At 36.8% G+C, this 20,716-nt stretch overlaps 1 protein-coding gene across 2 annotated transcripts in view; it reads right to left on the bottom strand.

Annotated features, from left to right (window-relative positions):
• Positions 1-320: 320 nt before the first annotated feature.
• Positions 321-20,716, bottom strand: part of LOC149805948 (uncharacterized) — a 40,251-nt gene continuing 19,855 nt past the window's right edge. For both annotated transcript variants that reach the window (XM_089950732.1, XM_089950733.1), the window contains exons 2-4: positions 14,742-14,837; positions 6,383-7,226; positions 321-5,255 (exon numbers count right to left, since the gene is read on the bottom strand). In XM_089950732.1, coding sequence (XP_089806858.1) covers positions 5,015-5,255; positions 6,383-7,226; positions 14,742-14,823 — 1,167 coding nt within the window. In that variant the 5' untranslated portion in view covers positions 14,824-14,837 and the 3' untranslated portion in view covers positions 321-5,014. The remainder of the gene's footprint in view (positions 5,256-6,382; positions 7,227-14,741; positions 14,838-20,716) is intronic.

Raw genomic sequence — 20,716 nt, 5'->3', positions numbered from 1 at the left:
ATGCATTTCACATCAACTCCAACGTCTCAACCATTATTTATTACAGTAAGGAACTTCTTGAACTAAGGTAACATCATATGTCCTGGTGACAGTCGCCATGAGGACAAGGCATTTAACCTTAGTTATTTAAACCTATAGCTAATGAAACATCGGCTGTACTGATCACAGTGGCCAAAAGAGACTATAACATACTTCCCATGAAATCGGCCAAAAAAGCATATTTGCCTTTTTCATGGCACAGGATATCTTAGTCGAATCTTCTTCCCTTAAGTTTATTCTTGACTAACAAAAGACTATTGCTGGTATAAAGAAAGACAAAGTTCCTTTTAAATTAATTTTATTGAATATATTCTACGTGAAGTATGAATAAAACAATATCATTAAAGTATAAAATAAGACGCTTCCAGTTAAAAATTTCAAAATTAACATAAAGAGATGGTAAACTCGTCGTCATGATTGCTCAGTATATATCTACATATTGATATATAGCTAACGAGACACAAATTTGTTTCATTGATAGCTTCGTCAATGTAACTCACTCATCACTCTTATCTACCACTGGAGAGCCTGTAAGCACTATGGGATTTCTAGACTGAATCTCTTTTTAAGCAAGCTATTTTCGTTTGAGGAGAAAAAAAAAAAACAATTTCCAAGATAGGAACAAGAGGTAGAGATTACACATACACCCTATAGGAGAATTATGTGTGTGTTCCAGGTACATACATCAAAATAATTATCCTTCGAAAATCTACTTTTGTCATATTCAGCCATTTTATCACTTTAATAAGCCCTGATGTTCTATACTGATACGAATGTAAACCAATCAATAATCTATAGTCTCAAACATGTATATTTGAAATTTTTGCTCAATACTACAAAACTATTTAGAAACGTAATCATAATATTGGAGACCCATGACATAACCATGTGGTATAGTCTGATAATACAAACACGTTTGTTTGTACCCCCTACCGATTTAAATAATGGAAATCTTTAATGTGATAAAAAGTGCAAGGAACTACGTCAATTCATTCATTGATTTATATTTCTAACCTGACTCTGAGTATAGTGGCCCTAACACTGTCATCTTTTGCGCGTTTCATGCTTAACGGAAGTTTTCAGTGTAATAGACGGACATGCTCGGATCCATTTCCAGTTTCTGGACAAGTCCATTTTCAGCAAAGGGGTCTGTCACGACTACAGATGTACCTACATAAGTCGTCTGCTTCCGATATTTACAATGTCGAATCAAGCAAAGGAAAATGACAACTACGCATTTCATGTGGATTTAACAAGCGGTTTAATTTCTATGAAGAGGGATATAATTCCAAACTCTCAACGTTATGTAATTTACGCAATTATTCAATATTTGCCGAACAGGATGAATTACGGCATTATGTTGTCTGATGGAAATAAACTAGCCTATAGTGTACGCAATATGGCGCCGTGTTAGTATGGAAAGTCCGTTAAGCATGAAATGATACAGGGTATGCCACATTAGCGCCATTCTGGTCAAGTCAGGTTAGAAATTATAAATCAATCATTCAATTGACTTAGTTTTGTGCACTTTTTTTATCACATTACACGTTCTCGTTTTTGAAATCGGTAGGGGGGTACAAACAAACGGGGATGTAGAGTCAGAGTATAATCATGGAAGTATTTAAGCACACAAAAGGTAAAATAACCCCATGAACTCCATACTTGAACTGTAATTCAATCGTGTTTGTGATTAAGAACGTGTGTTTTTAAGATACAACTGGAATTCTGAGATTTTCACAAAAACGAATGTTCTTCATAAATTTATTTTTCAGTGACTATACAAGCTGACCTACCTGAACATTTACTTTTGAGTGACTACGAGCTGATTTACCTGAAAAGTTACTTTTGAGTGACTATGCAAGTTGAACTACCTGAACATTTTTAGTTAATAATATTGTTTTATCACAGCTAAGAATTATTATTTAGAACTTAAAAATACACGTAAATGAGCTATCACCCATTATGTCAACAACCTCTGTCATAACAATGTCATATAATAAAAAAGATTAAAAAAAGGACTTTGATAAATGTATGAATCGACAGCTTGGCTTGAATGTATGTGGACGATTCACTATTTTGCCAAATGATGTTTTCTTTAAGGAAATAGAGATATAGATTATTTAATCGAAATCGTACATATTTGCCGGAATTTAAATGCAGGATAACTACACAGTCACTATCTCGATATATTCGGCCTGCTTTGGATTTTGCCTATTTGCAAATCATAGTATAAATAATTTTCTAAACGAATTGATTTTGCTTGCAGTTGCATTTTTTTTCTGTCGTATCTATTTGAATCTACTGTCTGTTTTAAAGACAATTACTTTGTCACTGATGTTAGTCAAATGATACACGTATACAATTAAAAAAACCGATAAAGATAACCTGGTGTAAAGCTGAAAAACTACGACTGAATCAAATGATGAAGTATTCAAACTGAAAATAAAACCACCTAAAACTTCGGCCATATGAACATCATGACTTTCATCTGTGCCACAAACGCGTATAACTTTCATCTGCTTCATTCTGATTTGATTATGAAAAGCTAACACGTGAAGATCGTCATTTCACACCCAGTATCAACGCAACAACCGTCATGTTAAGATCGATGCTCCACTATACCAGGATGCATTATATTCATAATCTTAGTCTGAGCCTGGCTACAACAGAAGAATAGTGTTCCTTACAATACTCCAATTGACTGGTTGGCCTTGATGACTACATTGACAAGTAATACTTGACAGTTTACTGATCACCTATCAAAGACATTTGGTTACGGCGAATGGGGTAATCAGCCGACAACTAACAGCATCATGAAACCTACCAACTGATGATCGTTACGTCTTGTTTTGGATACAGAAGATAACTTAACTCCAACCACTTTAATAATTACAGTTCATGTCTCACAATGAATCTTAACAACTGCTAGTTAATCTGGTCAGTTCACAAATCGGACTTAACAAGCGATGTTCTCGTTAATGGCCTGGTCAGTCATGCCCTTTAGTATTTCCACATAATTTTTGGAGGACGGCTGCATAGACTTTTGCATTGGAATTAAGAAAGAAGTTGATTGCCGTGAAGATGTTACTTCACGTGTAAGCATCAATCTCAGTGATATAACTTTTCAGTTGTCATGGTTACCGATTATGCAATGTAACTAGTATATTCAAAGTATCATATCATGGCATTTGTTTTACTGTATAATTGTACAAAAATGCCAATCTAATTTAAAAAGAAATCATTGCTGTATATTGTTTCAAGCAGTAATTAAAACTATTTTCTAAGCAAACAAGACGACCCTGTTAATTATGTAATAAAGATATATTTTAATAAGAATAAACTATACAAACATTCCTAACTTAAATCACTTTTTATGGACAACAGTAGAAACAACAATGTACAACAGTAACACTAAATGAAGACACATAAAATGTGTTTGATATAGTTATCATTGCAACAGATTCTTCAATATCACACAGCACTTCTTAACCTACCCGTCTCGTGCCCTGCCTATTTTAACGGAAGGTCTCTACGCTTCGTACATAAATCTGACTTCCGATATTAAACACTGATGTTTTGGCATAATATGTCGTGTCTGTGTAATTTCCCATCTAAAATGTACAGTTTCTTATATGAAATATTCTCCCTAAAACCCACTGGTTATGTGTGTGTGTGTGTGTGATTTGAATTTTTTACGTAGCTTTAACAATTTTTCAGTCATATCGCTACGATGTCTGCAATGTGGCAGTTTATAGTGATGTCTAGCACTGGGGCATCATGCCGCAGACATGTAGCATGATGTCCCACCCAGTCACATTATCCTGACACCGGGCCGACCAATCCTAACACTAACCTCTTAATGCTGAGCGCCAAGCGAGGCAGCTGTTAGTACCATTTTTATAAGTCTTTGTTATGACTCGGCCGAGGCGGACGCTCTAACCACTAGGCCACCGGAGCGGTTATGTATGTATGTATGTATGTATGTATACTGGGTTTTGATAAATAAGCTTTCCTGACATTGCTAAGGCATGTCATAATGAGCGTTTTCAGATTCTTTCATAGCAAATTTTGAATCGAATCTTTATCAGGAAACGTCATGTAAGAAATTATACAGTTTACAACATCTTGTGTGCAGACGTAGCATAAATCTAATAAGTATGTAAACTTTAATATAAAAAAATAGAAAATGATCTTATGTCTCGCACGATTTCAGACCTTCCAATTAAAATTCATTAAACCAAATTTTAATTTGTCATTGAATCTCTCTCTCTCTCTCTCTCTCTCTCTCTCTCTCCGATACGTTTTAGTTCATTTTTGTAAAATAAAAACAATCTGATCTCTATAAAATCATCAAATATGAAATAATCCTAAGAGTAATTATAACCCAATATTAGACATCTACACGTGTCTTACATTGAAATTAAATTTACAAATAATCAATATCAAACGAAGAGCCCTGATGTTACAAACGTGAAACTCAACCGTAAAAGATGGAGACTTCATAACTATGCTGCAAAGCTTTGAAATTAATTTTAAATATATTATTGCTGTCGTCATTTTTAAAAAAATGTAAATATCATAAACTGTCTAATATGCATCGATCATACATTGATTAACAGCGTATCGTGGTAGATGCGTCAAAGTTCATACATAGTAACATAAAAAAGATCGAGTCATCCAATGAGCAATATAAACAGGTAATTTGTACGGGTGATGTTGACAATTAGAGACAAGAAGAAAATACCATTGAGGTATTATTTAAAAGATACAAGAATATGACTTTCTCTACCCGTAAATATATATTCTTTAAAATGCATATACACCTAAATGGTTGCTATTACACTGGCTGTATGCATTTATTTTCAAAATATCTTTCAAATTCCAAATTGCAGTGATGAATACAAAACTTGGTAACCTATCATCAGCAGAAAAGAGAGTTCTTGATATTTTCAGCCGCAACGACCTCATAAAATGACTAATACACAAATGCAAAGTTCTTCCATCTATGTTTTATTCCTTCTCTCTTTTGAAGTTCCATTCTCTTTGTATGAATAACCTCTGATATCCACTCCTTGTCTATTGTGAATGTCATTGGACGCCGTGGAATTGTGTTGAGGAAGAACGTCTCTCTGTTTTCCATGTGGACCTTTGGCGGCTCAGGAGGAATTACGGGGTCCTTGACTTTCACTGTGTATGGTAGCCTTTTGGTGACTTTCCTAAAAGAAAAATGTAGCTATTCATTATAAAAATGATTATATATTATACTAGAAGTAACCTTGTAATATAATGCTTCTCCGTACTCTAATTTCAGTAAGAAAACATAGCATGCAATGGCACGTGCACCAGTCATACTGATTGTTTTAAGTAACCTTCCTCGCCTATAGCGTCTCCTTTGTATAGATACGTTGCCAATGGCATCGGTATTATCAATATCCAACTGTACAACACTTTAGAGGCACAAATCCGTTATGTTTGCATACAGCATTCCTATGAATATCAGAGATCAAATTACGTGATTTATCACAAAGCACCCAATTTTCTTGCGTACAATGTCTCTATCAATTACAAAACATGTTTGAAAGCATTGCGAAAAAAAAAAAAAAAACGCGATACCAGCTGATTTTTACAGCATTAAAAAGAGAAAAATCTGTATCAACAAAAAGTCTGTGTACATGGTCCAATGACTGAATATGATTTAAAATGACTTTATCCCATACAGGTTTGTTACTTTACCAAAAGACTAATAAGAAATCGTCAAGTTTCAACAGTAATAATAGTCACAATGGTCAATCTCTTTGCGGATGAAGTTCGACAATATTGCTATGTGTATGTTTTATGAGTGAACCATCCATTGTCAGACTTTGTCCAGACTTGAACTGTAATCCATTCGACCTTCATGTCACCGACTTAAGCGTTAACGCTAAGTCTGAACTTAAGATATTTGTCTGGTAACGTTTAAGTCATAATTAAATTTAAGCCCATTATATCCCATAACACTAGACTTAAATTTAAGCATTGTCTAAAATTCTTTTCAACAATTCCTGGGTAGGTCTGGTTTTGACTAACAGAATCTGACTTAAACTATAGCAATATGACTATCTGAAATTTAGGTCTGACAAAAAAGTAAGTAATCAAATGTCTTAAGTCTAGATTTAAGACTCACATGGGTGAAATCGGTACAAGATAATCTAAATCTAAACCTACGTTAAAATTCTGGCATTTAAATCGAGGTTTTCTTTCAAGAAAGCTTAAGATAATCTTTCATCATTTCTCCACATAATTTTGAGAACATTTTTATCCCACTATTGTGTAAAATTACCACTTTAATTCTACTAGCTCTTACTTCAGTTTAAGTGGATCTCCATGGACCTCCATAAGCCATCCATGCTTGTCCAAGTCGGCCTCATAATCCGGCGAGGGACTCGTATGGTCGTACTCTTCTTCCTCCATTTGTACCAAAGGGGTTGGGTTTCTTGGACGAACAACTTCCGACGATTTAGAAGACGACGGCCTTACCGAGTCAGGGACTTGTATCTGCTCATCTTTAACCGGTACAGGTGTATTGTATAACTGATAGTCAGGCATGTGCATGTGTTGGTAGACTTTTGTTTGTGTACGCACTGGCCCCGCGGATTTAATGGGTCGGGGAGGTCGAAAGGGGACATCCCGTCTCATCTTGGCACTCATTATCCTTGCCCGTTTCCTGTTTTCTTCACTGATTTTTTGAGCCGGCATGACTGGCGGTTCTTTAGTGTCAGTTATATCAGGCTGGTCCTTCACCTCTGGCGATGGCATATAAGAGTTTGGCAATGAGACTGAGGGAGATGGAACATCACGGATGGGTGTAGGTGATGGTGTGTGTGTAGGTGCTGCAGGAGGAACTGTGACTGGGGTTGCCGGGACATACGTGGACCAACATTGCATAGGAGTAGGAAGCTGTAATTTTGGGGGTCGTTTGTAGTTGAAGACTGGAGCACTCTTGGCTCGGATTCGCAATGATTCCTTTTCATCCACTTGCTGCTGTTCTACAGTCGAACGAGACGAGCTTCTATCTGGTACAGTCGAGGCCGGTCGCCTAGATGACGGTATCGTCGGCGAATGTCCTGGAGGTTTGTACTCGTGGGTTGGTGGTGTAAATGGCCGTAGGTAGTAGCTGCTGTCTTGAAAACGATACATCGCCTCCATCTCTGATGAAAAAATAAACCGAATACACTACATAAACAAGCACTTACTTTGCCAAATGAAAATCAATGAGTTGACATGTGGTAGATAAGAAGGTGTGAAGTACATGTTTCAAAGTAATGTTCTTTCTGTACTTATATTAATTTCATCAAAATAGTTTGTGTAAATATGGCGATAAGAGTCAACCTTTTCGAGTACCACGTGGGCTATGTCATCTTGCCGTAATAAAAGCATCCTCAAAAAAGACAAAAAATCAATATAAACATCAATGAAACTACAGTAATTCTATCTTACTGAACCGTCTGACCAATAAAGTCTTCAGCAATTAGAAGATTTTTGTAATCACGTTTATCAACTGGCTTCAAAGTTTTCAAGCTGGAATAAGTGATTGTCTACATCATTATATGATAAATAGAGTTTCTGAGTTTGCTTTCAGAGTCGCTTTGGATTTATTTTATATCAATAAAAATATACAGAATTGCTAGAAAAACTACATATCAGCACTTATGGATCATGGGGTGAATGGAGAATAAAACAAGAAAATATACCTAATTGATCTAAATCCGCCGAATTTGAAATTAAGGATATTTATTACCCAAAAAATCAAATATCAGAATTGTCATCAGCACCATCTGTATTTGATCCTGTAGCTAGACATAAAACAGTTTATCTCAATGGGCCTGGAGGTTGTGGTAAAACAGCTCGTGTGATTGAATTATTTCGGAATTTTGATATAGTTGTATTAACACCTACACGCAGACTAGCAAGACAAATGAAAGAAAGAAATATTAAATTCTTCCGATGGAAGGGAGATAAATGGACTCATGAAGGAATGGACGAGAAATATATTCCAAGGATTATTGTTTGGGATGAAATATGTACCGTTTAAAAATATTTCTTGATTGGTTATTGACAAAAAATACTGCTGTAATAATGGGTGGCGATCATGGTCAACCACCACCTTTTGATGGATTGTCTCCACATAAATGGCGGAAAAAAATTGTGGATTATTATGACGAAATAACTGATGATCATAGAGCACTTGATCCAGAATTAAGAGAGTTTAAGAAATTATTCAGAGTACAACCAAATAAAATTCAATGTGAAATAATGCGTGAAATAATTTCAGAAACTCCTATAAACTATTTTTGGAATTTATGGAGACCAAATGATTTGACAGTGGCAAGTAGAAAGGTAGTTTGTGATACATTCAACAACAATTATTTATGTTACATAAAGAAAAAATTTCAAGTCTACCCGTACCATTGTGTTATCGACCAACAGATATGCGACGACATAATATCGACGTTGATATACCAGGATCGTCAGAGAAACAAAATCTTGTATTAAATGATATTGTTTTAGTTCCTGTCAGTGTTGTTGAAAGCGCGTTAACTATGGACAAAACTCCATGGACGCTAAGATACGCAATGACCATTCATTCATCACAAGGATTAACCATCGCAGACACAAATGTCTGGATGGTCGATGATCGTATCCAATGGTCAAACTTAGTTTATCTCGCAGTGTCTTGAGTCAGTAGAATATCTCAGCTGCGGAGAATTGTCATAGACTTCACAGAAAAAAATAATCAAATTCTGGAAGTTAATGATGATATAGTAAGAAAAAAATTAGTTCTAAACAGTGTGACAAAAAAAAAATAAGCGAGACTTTAATCTCGATGCTGAAATTATCATGACATTGAAACAACGACTGAATAATCATTGCACTAGCTGTAACACAGTAACGTTGTGGCATTATTCAAATAATAGTCAAAGACAATTTACCGTAGACAGAATTAATAGTAGTCATGGTCATACACGTGAAAATGTGACCTGTCTTGAATGTAATCGAGTCGAGGTGCTAGTTTACAGAAGTGAATGCGGTGGTAATTGTGTGTCTTCAGGAATTACTTGTAATTGTTCACGTACAATTCCACGTTGAGGAGCAGCTGAATCTAATATGTAGATTGCAGGTCTACCCGTGGATCTTACCAAGCTAGAAATTGTATGTGTCGTAATACTCCAAATAGGATCAGTCGCTCTTTCTTTACCACCTTCAAGTTCACCAGGTTCATATAAATATCTTACAGTAACATTACCTAGTACTGGTTGTTTTGAAAAGTCATGTCGTTGTATTGGTTTATGTTTTTTTTTTTTGCAGTTGCATTAATTGTTTTCATAGAAATTGCACTAGTAATTTTATAATTTAAAGCAGCTATTACACTTGATAATCTTGCAACCCATTCGCGCGATCTTATATGTTTCTATATTAATTCCTTCGTATATTGATATCCAAATAACCGATCAGCAATTGTTCGATTAAACCGTTCAAGAATTGCCCGATCACGATGAATTGCAGTATGTCCTCGTCTAATTTTGACGTTATGTTTTTTCATCAGAGATGATACTGCACCAAGAAATTCCTTGCCAGGACCAACTTGTAGTAAATGTGGCCATCGCAAGGGTCCTCGTTGATAAATTCGTTCAAAATCAGAAGAAACTTCAGCTTCTGTTTTAGATGATAGTGATTCTGCTTCCTGTTGTGGCCTATGCACCAATAGACAACGCGGAAGAAGAGGACAAAGACACCTTCTACGATGCTCTTCAAGCCGTTTCAGAGGACGTCCCTCGACATGATGTGCTGCTGCTACTTGGCGACTTCAACGATAGGGTCGGCTGCGACAATAAAGACAGAGAAAGGACCATGGGGCGCCATGGAGTAGGTGTGATGACCGACAACGGGGAAAAACTGGTCAACTTTTGTGAAGAGAATGACTTGGTCATAGGAGGGACCCTGTTCGAGCACAAGGACATCCACAAGCTCACATGGACGTCACCAGACAGCAGAACTCAGAACCAGATCGACCACATCATCATCAACGGCCGAAGGAAACACTCCCTGCAGGACGTGCGAATGATGCGGCACGCTGACATCGGCAGCGATCATAGTCTTCTGGTGGCCAAGGTGACTTTGAAGCTTAAGAAAGTTAGAATAAGGGTCTCCAGGAATCAGCGCTTCGATGTGGCCAAGCTGAAAGATCCAAAAGTGAAGGAAGAGTTTAGGCTGGCCCTAAGGAATAGGTTTAGTGTTCTAGAAGATGAGACAGCGCTGACCATCGACAATTTCAACAGAGCAATGAAGGAAGCAGGAGAAGTAGTTTTAGTAAGAAGACAGAGTGGATATCAGGAGAGACGTGGACTCGCATAGACGAGAGAAGACAGATTTAAGAAGACACTTTTGGACTACAAGTCACCAAGACTGAAAGAGAGAATTTCGAAGGAGTATAGAGGAAAAGACAAGGAGGTGAAGAAATCAGCAAGGAGAGACAGGAGAGAATACACAGAGAGACTGGCAAAGGAGGCGGAGGCAGCAGCAGAGCAGAAAGACATGAAGACGGTGTACCAGAACACCAAGAAGCTGAAGGGCGACTACGGCCAGCACCACGACCTTCCAGTGAGAGATGAAGATGGAACTCATCTCACAGTGGAGGAGGAGAAGCTGAAGAGATGGAAGCAGCACTTTGAGTCCATACTGAATCGCCCAGACCCACCAGTACTCGCTGACATTTCTGAAGCAGAGGAGAACCTTGACATCAACTGCGACGACATCACTGTTGAGGAGGTTAAGCAGGCCATCCACAAGCTGAAGAATGGGAAGGCACCTGGCGATGATGGAGTATGTCCCGAGATGCTGAAGGCAGAAGACACAAATACACCGCAGTTTCTTTGCCAGAGTCTCCAAAAGATCTGTGATAGCGAAGAAGCACCGAATGACTGGAAAACAGGAATCATCGTCAAACTTCCCAAGAAAGGAGATCTGGGGAACTGCAACAACTGGCGAGGAATCACCTTACTATCCATCTCCAGTAAGATTTTCAGTCGCATCATTCTCCAACGCATCACAACAGCTGTGGACGGCATCCTACACCAGGAACAGGCAGGCTTTAGGAAGGGCAAATCCTGCATCGACCACATCTTCGTTCTGAGACAGATCCTTGAGCAGTCCCATGAGTGGAATGGATCCCTTTATGTGGTCTTTGTGGACTTTGACAAGGCCTTCGACAGCCTGCACCGAGCCTCTCTGTGGAAGATCCTACGACACTACGGCAATCCCCAGAAACTTGTCAACGTCATCAGGTCCCTGTACGAGAACTTTGAGTGCAGAGTCATCCACAACAACCTACTCACTGAACCATTCAAGATGGAAACCGGAGTGAAGCAAGGATGCATTCTCTCGCCGATCCTCTTCTCACTGGCCATTGACTGGATCATGCGCCGCACCACAGAGGGCAGGAGGCAAGGAATACAGTGGACGCTGACCTCAATACTGGATGACCTGGATTATGCCTACGACATCGGGTTGCTGGCAGGCAGACACCATGATATCCAACAGAAGACACAACAGTTGGTACAGGCAGCAAGCACCATAAGTCTTCGAGTCAGCATAGGGAAGACACAAGTCTTGAGGAAGAACACTGAAGTGGGCGACCCAATCATCATCAACGACCAGCCTCTGCAAGAAGTAGACGAATTCACGTACCTGGGCAGCAAGGTCGCCACGGATGGAGATTGCACAAGGGAAGTCACCACAAGAATCAGCAAGGCCAACCAGGCCTTCGCAATGCTGAAGCACATCTGGAGGACAACAAACCTCAGCGCCCACGCGAAGATCCGTATATTCAAGAGCAACGTGCTGAGTGTCCTTTTGTACGGGTCAGAGTGTTGGAAGACCACTGCTAACATAGAAGGCAAGCTCGAAGTCTTCCAGACCAAGTGCTTGCGACGGATCATGAGGATCTTTTGACCAAACATGATCTCGAACAAGGAACTCCGGCACAGAGCGGGCGCAAGCACCATCGCTGAGACCATTGCAACTCGTCGATGGAGATGGCTCGGCCACGTCTGCAGATTGCCCCCTGACTCACTACCAAGGGTGGCACTGAGATGGACTCCACAGGGGAAAAGGAACCGTGGCAGACCCAAAGAGACCTGGCGCCGAACCGTGGAGCGAGAACTCAAGACCAGAGGCCTCACCCTGCAGACCGATCCATAACAGCAGCCGACAGACCAAAATGGTACTCCCTCGCTGTCGCCTCAAGCACCAGACGGCGCAGAGAGGATTGATTGATTCTGCTTCCCTATATCTCCTTGCAACGTCAACGACAGTCAACTCGTATTCGTCTGTGTGTGATTAACGTCGACCAATTTTAATAGTATCGAGTGGTAAAAATAAAATATCTGCTTGATGTACTTCATTAGGTGTGCTGACATCAAAATGTGCATGCTGAATTATTTTAGATGGTGGTAGTTATATTTACCATATTGCCTGTCGTGCTAACCAATCTGCAGCAACAGAACGTGTAACATTTGCTGCATCAGCGAATTTACTAATCGCTGCTCTACCCCTCCAATATCCACTTGGGCTATACCAAATCAATTCTATTATTTTATAATAATCGGTTGATTAATTACCGGCTCATAATACTACTTTGCTTTTCATCGCGGATCTTATCAACCAATTAGCTAATGGTTCTTTGAAAGATTTTTTTAAATGGAATTTAACGAGTGAATCAACTTCACATCTGCAATATGTCGTTGTTGTAAATCATTACGAACGTTACATGATTGATCAATAGCATTTATTGGATACTCTCCAGGTCTTGGTTGATCTCGCTCGTCAAGTCGGATATCAAGTCGGGTTCCAGGACCACAATATTTATATCCTAGAAGATGTTTTTCTCCTGGGTATTTAGCCCATGGAGTTCCTGGTAATTTTCCTAATGAAGTAGCGATATCAAAACCTGTCTTCATACGAAAAGAAATAAATTTATATTTATTTGTACCACATTCCACACATTTGCCTGTAAGTGCACGTTTTTTTTTTTTTTTACTATTGCTGTTAATCCACTTGTGGGGGTGAATGCTCTACATCAAACACAATACAAATCCATATTATTTATTATATTTGTATAACATGGATTTCATTGATTTCTCAGCGACACGAAAGCAACAGCCAGTCAAGCATCGTACAATGCTACCAAATTCGATCGGAGCAATTATCATAGGTCCATCTGGGTCTGGTAAGACGCAATTATTACTTAATCTGATAATGATATGGCTCAAATGGGATAAGTTATATTTAGTGGCTCCGTCAGTTGATAATCAGAGATGTTATCTCGTGGTATACGATGGTGTAATGCTGGACAAACAATCAAATCCAGCTAGAATAATTTTTCGAGGCAGACATAAAAAAACTGATGTGATTTATGTTACTCAGCGATATACACAAATACCTAAAGTGATCGGAGTTAATTTCAATATTTTAGTTGTGTTTAATGGAGTCGAGACACGTACTCTGCGAAATAGTCATCAGACTTGGTATAGTGGGGATATGGGCGTGATTAAATTCAAAAACTTCTTTTCAAAAGCAGAATCTACTCCACACGGGTTTATAACAATAAATTTACATGACCCTCGATCACGATATCGTATAGGTCTTGATGAAATACTTGGTTGAGAGAGTGATATAATAATGATTTAATTAAACACACATTTATAGTAGCAGAGAGGGCACGGCCACAAATAAGTGTCCCGACAGGTAAACACAAATTTTGAAAAACACAAACGACAAAGATAAAGTAACAAAAAAATAACCCAATTAGAGAAATTCTCGGTAAGTTAGGGGCTTCGGTTTGACATTATTATCCTTTTATTTTCATTTTTTCCTATGAGGATTTATGTTCATAAATGGACTTTAAAGCGATTGGTCTGTTCATCCTCTCTGTTGCTGTTATGCAATTCCTTGGCATTTGTAACAGGTATAACACTTGGTTGTTATTAGTTTTGCGTGTGTTTTTTAAAACAAAATTTGTAATTACCGTCAGGCTGATAATGCAGCATAAAGCTAAGGTATGTCTCGACCCATCTATATAATGGTTTTTACTAATTTCATCTCTATCCATAAGAACACGTATTGTCAGGATAGTAGTACTAGAAATATAAAATAAGTGTAATCCAGATAACACCCAAGCTTGATATTCTAAAACATCTCAATGCCCCTTGAGCTCAGTTCGCTTCCGCGTTCGTAGACTTTGCACTATATATCTTATACCTCGTTTAAATGTTCCTCAATAGCTACATCAACATAGGAAAATGCATGCTACAGGATTTGTGTCATTGCCCTCCCTCAATCAATATTTTTCATTAAACCTATTACATTTCACAAAATGCTGCCATCCAACAAAAATGCTGCCATTCAGCAAGCACGTATTAAAACTGAAAGTATATATACTTGCTGAAAAACAGTGTTTCATGGTCCAGAGCAATAACAACCTTGCTTCGACCGTAGACATGCTTGCCCGCAAGCGAAAAAAGTCAAAAATCATACTGGACAGTGTAGTTGATTTCAGATTACCGTTAATTGTAGTTAACATCTACATGTATTACAACTGTTTTGTAAATTTAATAATTGTTTTCAGAGTAAATGCAGCTATAAGACTGTATATGGTAGCGACTTACGGTAGGCATTCGGAACTCCCATCCTTCTATCCTTGTATACATCCTTAGCGGAAGGATACCATCCATACGTCTGCTCCTTCATTCTCCAACTGACGCCTGAGGAAAAGTAAATACTAGAATTATCGCACTATATTATAACAGGTCTTCTCCAACAAAACCAACAGGTCTACATATGACCTGAACAAGTCTTTAGTTACACATGGATACAAAATATAACAACTAATTATTCTTATGATATTGCTCCTCGAATGCGGTTAGCGTCGAAATATAACTTTCAAAGTTTCATGACTAGGAAAGGTCGGTGTCCTATGTTAACTCTGATTTTCCAAATGCTATATTTACTGAAAGCTGGGTCAGTTTTGACAAAAGTCTGTAAGCACATTTGTAGAAAAGAGATTTAACGTTGTGTATGATACTCTCATTGTCAAGATCAGATTTTTAAAAATAAATTATCATCATTTATTCCATTTTTTAACCAAGGCCCTATCATCTACCATTCCTCTGTGTGGTGTAATGTTTACATGTCCTGTTTGTTCACTGTCACCTTAAAATTAGAAATTCTTGGAGATACACCAAGAATTACCATTTCGATATGACAGCTAATATTAAAGGGAAAGGTGTTTTCGTAAACAATGATTTTGTGGAGGTCTAATCAGATTTAGTTTAAATACCGTTGATCATGGTTGTCATTTATTAGCTAACACCATTTTCCTCGGTTCAGGTTGTGCCTGACTAAATATTTTAAGTTCAGAATGCAATGTGAGAATATCTTAGCACTTTATCTGGCAGGGGTATCAATCTTTGTTGTCGCCATTACAAGAACACTGTACAAGGTAATGGAGAACACTTTTTCACAGGTGTGCCAAAGGTTTAATGGACGCGTATGTCCCAACTTGTTTTGTGATATGCATAATTATTGCATTCCAGAAAAGCATTCATACCATTGAAATTTTTTCTTCAGGCGAGATTGATTCGTACGTGCGGCAGTCGAAACATCCATCCCACTGACGTGATATATACAAGTTATTTACCATTGTTTGGAATTCAATTTATACGTACGATCGGTACACAATGAAAACAGTTCATTAATTGCCGAAGAACAAATATCTATCTTAGATCAAAAGCTATTTAATATATTATATCAATTTAAAGAATGAATGGTGACGAATCCTGATCAAGTATGGCTCCAATACGAACTGGCTCAGCACTGATTTGAAAGCGAGTTAATGGGAACTACCAATGACCATTTTAAGACCGCAGTTGAAAAAAAAAAAAGATTTTATAAAAGTAACAGAAAGATTACTTTTGGATGATTGGCTAAATTAAATAATTCTGATACGATTGATTTGTGTAATACAATAATACAGACTGCAGGACAGGAGTCCAAACATTAAATGAATCTGTAACTTTATGCAGCGGAATTTAATTACCTCGCTTTGATTTTAAGCCCAAGGACGGGAACTATTAAAACCAAACAAATACCCTGCATTATTTTTAAATAAAAGCATACGAATAAAGACACCGTGAAGCAGGCCAACACTGGGAGGAGGGGTGGGTGGGTGTAGGACATTTATATATGAAAATATGTACCACAGAATACAAGAAAGTTACCCATTTCAGCCAATATTAAGGAAGTGCCAACTATAAAATAGTTTACGTTCTAAGCATTATGCTATAAACTTTGTCATAAACTACTTAGATACAGTACGTTCTAATCATTTTATAAGAAACTTGGTTATAAACTGTTTCTATAGATTACGTTCATTGCATTACTTAAGAATCTATGTGTAAACTTATTGCATATTTTGTCAGATTGATACAACGATACTAGACGAAAATAACTTGTAAGGCCTTATATGCGTGTTACGAATTCAACGGCACGTAAAACAACTTCAAATTCAGTGATCGCAAAGTCGCATAATGTAGTCACCTTATTTCGATTCCTCAATGCAATTTATTTTACGGTATACGGTATTCTTGGCGTGTAGTACATACATACATACATATACATACATACATACATACATACATACATACATACATACATACATACATACATACACACATTTATTCGTTTGTTCGTATATATTCGTGTCATTACTTTTTTTCTTTCACATTCATACGAGTATATACTTTTGTAATAAATACATTTCAGAACTCATCAATCTTGGCAAAAAATGTAACTAATTTGAAGCAAATATATTTAGTCACACGATGAATTTACAGCAAGTGTCAGATTGTATGCTTTGAATTTCAATTCTGCTACATGTTAGCTTTTAACCAAAGAATAATATACCGATCAAATAAAGTCGTTCAGTGAGCGTCAAATTTATATTCCAAAGTCACACTCGTTTTAATAATTCGGTGAATTAATTATTCATGTATGAAATTGATCATTATAAAATATGATACGTTAGGATAAATGCCAATTATTTATACAAAAATAAGTGAGAAGAAAAACGGCTGTATAAGTATAGAATGAAAGCAAACAAGTCTAATAAACATTGAATTGTCAAGTCATAGCACATACTCAATTTATTTTGTGTATAGTTAATGGAAGTACTCTGAACGTTAAGCCGTTTTGTGCCGGGGGCTAACTAACGGTTCGCACATTAGGAGATAAATAAAATAGAAAGATGCGATCTATATTGAATATTCGTGCGTGTGTTTGTGGTAGGTGCATGTGCTTGTGATGGGTGGGATTGAATAACATAATCTCTCTCTCTCTCTCTCTCTCTCACACACACACACACACACACACACACACACACACATATATATATATATATATATATATATATATATATATATATATATATATATATATATATATATATATATATATATATATATATATATATATATATATATATATATATATATATATATATATATATAACTGGCTAACCCGCACACACAGCAAAACTTCCTTTATCCTACCCTTCTTATCTCAACTACATGAATGTCATCCTTACGAGCAGATTTTTGTTTGACCCAAAGTTGTTCATTAGACCTTCCGCATCGTTCACACTAACAATTTGCGTCGTGGAGCTGAAATTGTTCGTAAAATGAAGGAACTACTTTTGTTATAGCCTCCATGATTGTTGGAGTTACTTTTAAGATCAAGTTAACTGATCAACTGAAGTTATTCTCTTCCCATTGATTAAATCAACTTCTATAAAATGAAAGATGTTATAATAAAAATTAATCAAAATAAATTTAACAGCACCGCTGAGTTAGTGTTGGAAAGTTTCCAGAGATGAGTAAAGGAACTGGCAGTGAAATAACAATATCGATCTTTGTACATGTCAAAGGGGAAAACTGTCTAAGTGTCCTACTCCTGTATGCGATGGCGCTAACAAGCAAGCAGTACAGTGGTAAGTACGAAAAGCACAAACCGCAACGAGCTCTGAATTTGGGACAATAAGGCGCAGGTCGTTCGAAACAGGGGCGAAGGGTATATAGTTGCTACTCATATCCGTCCCCTCACATCATGTCCCGTCAAGTTACATCGGTCAAATTTTCGTTTACGCTCATTAAGTTTTGTAGGACTTAATACATTAAAATACAAGTTGGTATCAGGCTTTACCTTAAGAAGAACTAGGAATACTTCGATTTTTACCCTTTTTTTTCTCGCAGTATTTTAACAGAATTATGAACTCGGTTTTGACTAGAGATTTACATTCTGTTTTGTTTCCGCTTAAGGACTTTAGAAGGACTTAATGGACTAAAGTCCAATATGGTACAAGACTTTACCTTACGATAACCTAAAACAAGTTCATTTCTCCTGGAACATTTAGGAAGCTATGGCCCATTGTTTGGTTTAGATGTTTGCCTTTCAAATTCCACTCAATACTTTTAAAAGGATTTTTTTTTAGACTGAGCTCAAATTCGATATCAAACTTTATATTAAGAACACCTAGGTAAAGTAACTATTTGATTTTTAATTTCTGGTATTACTATGGAATTATGGTCACGGTTTGACTTAGGACTTTAAATGTATCAGATTTCTAGTTTTACATAAAATCTACAGAAGGGACATTTATGTATAAAAAAAAGGGGGGTTTCAACAGCGTCGTCCTTGTTGGTTAATTAGGTTCTTTACAGTGTTACTAGTTTTACAGCAAAATTAAACACGATTTGCTTTGGCGACTTCTTATCGATTACACTCGAGAACCAACTAGTCTGAATATGAATTATCTATCGATCTTATGGGTTGAGTCAACCACTGCCAGAAGTTAAAAAATGTATATATACGACCTCCTTTGAAACATACTGTATAATCATCTTCACCGATTTTTACGTTTTATTTTAATTCCAAGAATTGATAGATTTTAAATCGTTCCATTTTTTTAAAAATACTTTGCGATGAACACTTGATCAATAAACTCGTGACGATAATCTGTCTGTCTTTGTCTTCCACTAGCAGACCAGATGTTATCTAAATGTCGTGTTTTGTGATGAAGTATGGATATCAAGCAGGTATTGAAAATAAGTAAGTATATTTAAGTGTATTCATAAAGTATTTGTATTGGACAATACGCGACCTTTTAACTTTGTATTTACTTTTCTCAAAACAGCACATGCAATTATTTCTCCACAGATGTATGAGCAAACTCGTCTAAGTAAAACACTGTCCATGCCATGGAATATTTTAAGCGTGTCTTTTTCTGCTGAAAAGACGATTATACGAAGACAAATCTATAAATATGTCTATACTTTCATGAATTATGAAAGTCAATGTATAAATGGTGAGTGGATAAATTGTATATTAACCTTATGTGTAAATACTGAATTCAAGATGTAGGGGCAAAATTTACAGTTTTACCATGAGACAAGTTTAAGGCATACATTTTTGTACATCTCATGTTTTATAACCCAGCCCCCACTCCAAACCCCCCCCCCCAAAAAAAAAAACAAACAACCAAAATAATTTTAAAAAAACAAATAAAGTGCTGAGTTTTTAACAACTTATATTTCATAATCCAGTCGAGTACTGCCAAACATCCTGCCATAAAACTAATCAGAAGCACATCACAGACAAGGAAATACTGAGTAAGGTTCAAACGATGACTCGGTAATTTTAGAAAACTCGTTTATATGTGCATTATCATGACAACACAGTAACGATGGTGTGACTTGAAGGGGAAAACAGTATTCAGCGCTTAGAAAATCACATAATGTTGATCTTGACAGCATGTGTTTCGTGGTGACTAATACCTCTGTAATTATGAATCTACTATACGCACTTTGTGTTCGCATTTAACACACGCCACTTGTATATGGTGTTTGTTGTTGCTATCAAAATACACAGCACTCCCTGATATACAAAACAAGTCCCATGAAATTAATAAAACTTCCTTTCAGCGTCTAACTGATTGTTGATATTTTAGTTAGGTTTGAATGGAAAACCCAAGTAAACAGAACGGTCATATGGTGAACTGGTACCCGTCAGTGCTATGCGGAGAACAGTTTGATTGGTCATTATACGGAACACTTTATTTGATATTTACCATTTGGTTTCAGAGAGTTTACACAAAATACACTCATATTCAATTAAGAAGAACATTAATGGTAAGATCTGCCAACAGATACACATATTTGTGACATTTTTTAAATTAAGTAATTAGTGAATAAATAAACATTCGCAAGCCACACTGTAAAATGATGTGATGACAAGTACAACGAATTCCACTATAAACAGGGCAACAACAGCATCACAACCGTAACTGGGCAACAAATCTTTCAAGATCAAACCAAAGAATCTCTCTCTCTCTCTCTCTCTCTCTCTCTCTCTCTCTCTCTCTCTATATATATATATATATATATATATATATATATATATATATATATATATATATATATATATATATATATATATATATATATATATATATATATATATATATATATATATATGGGGACGTCAACAATTTTTAGGCAATTTTTTTACCCTGCCTCCCCCCTTGTCAACA

The sequence above is a fragment of the Sinohyriopsis cumingii genome, chromosome 2 (assembly GCF_028554795.1).
Source record: "Sinohyriopsis cumingii isolate HCF-2022 chromosome 2, ASM2855479v2, whole genome shotgun sequence".
Lineage (NCBI taxonomy): Eukaryota > Metazoa > Mollusca > Bivalvia > Unionida > Unionidae > Sinohyriopsis > Sinohyriopsis cumingii.
This window is presented reverse-complemented; position numbering and strand designations above follow the sequence as displayed.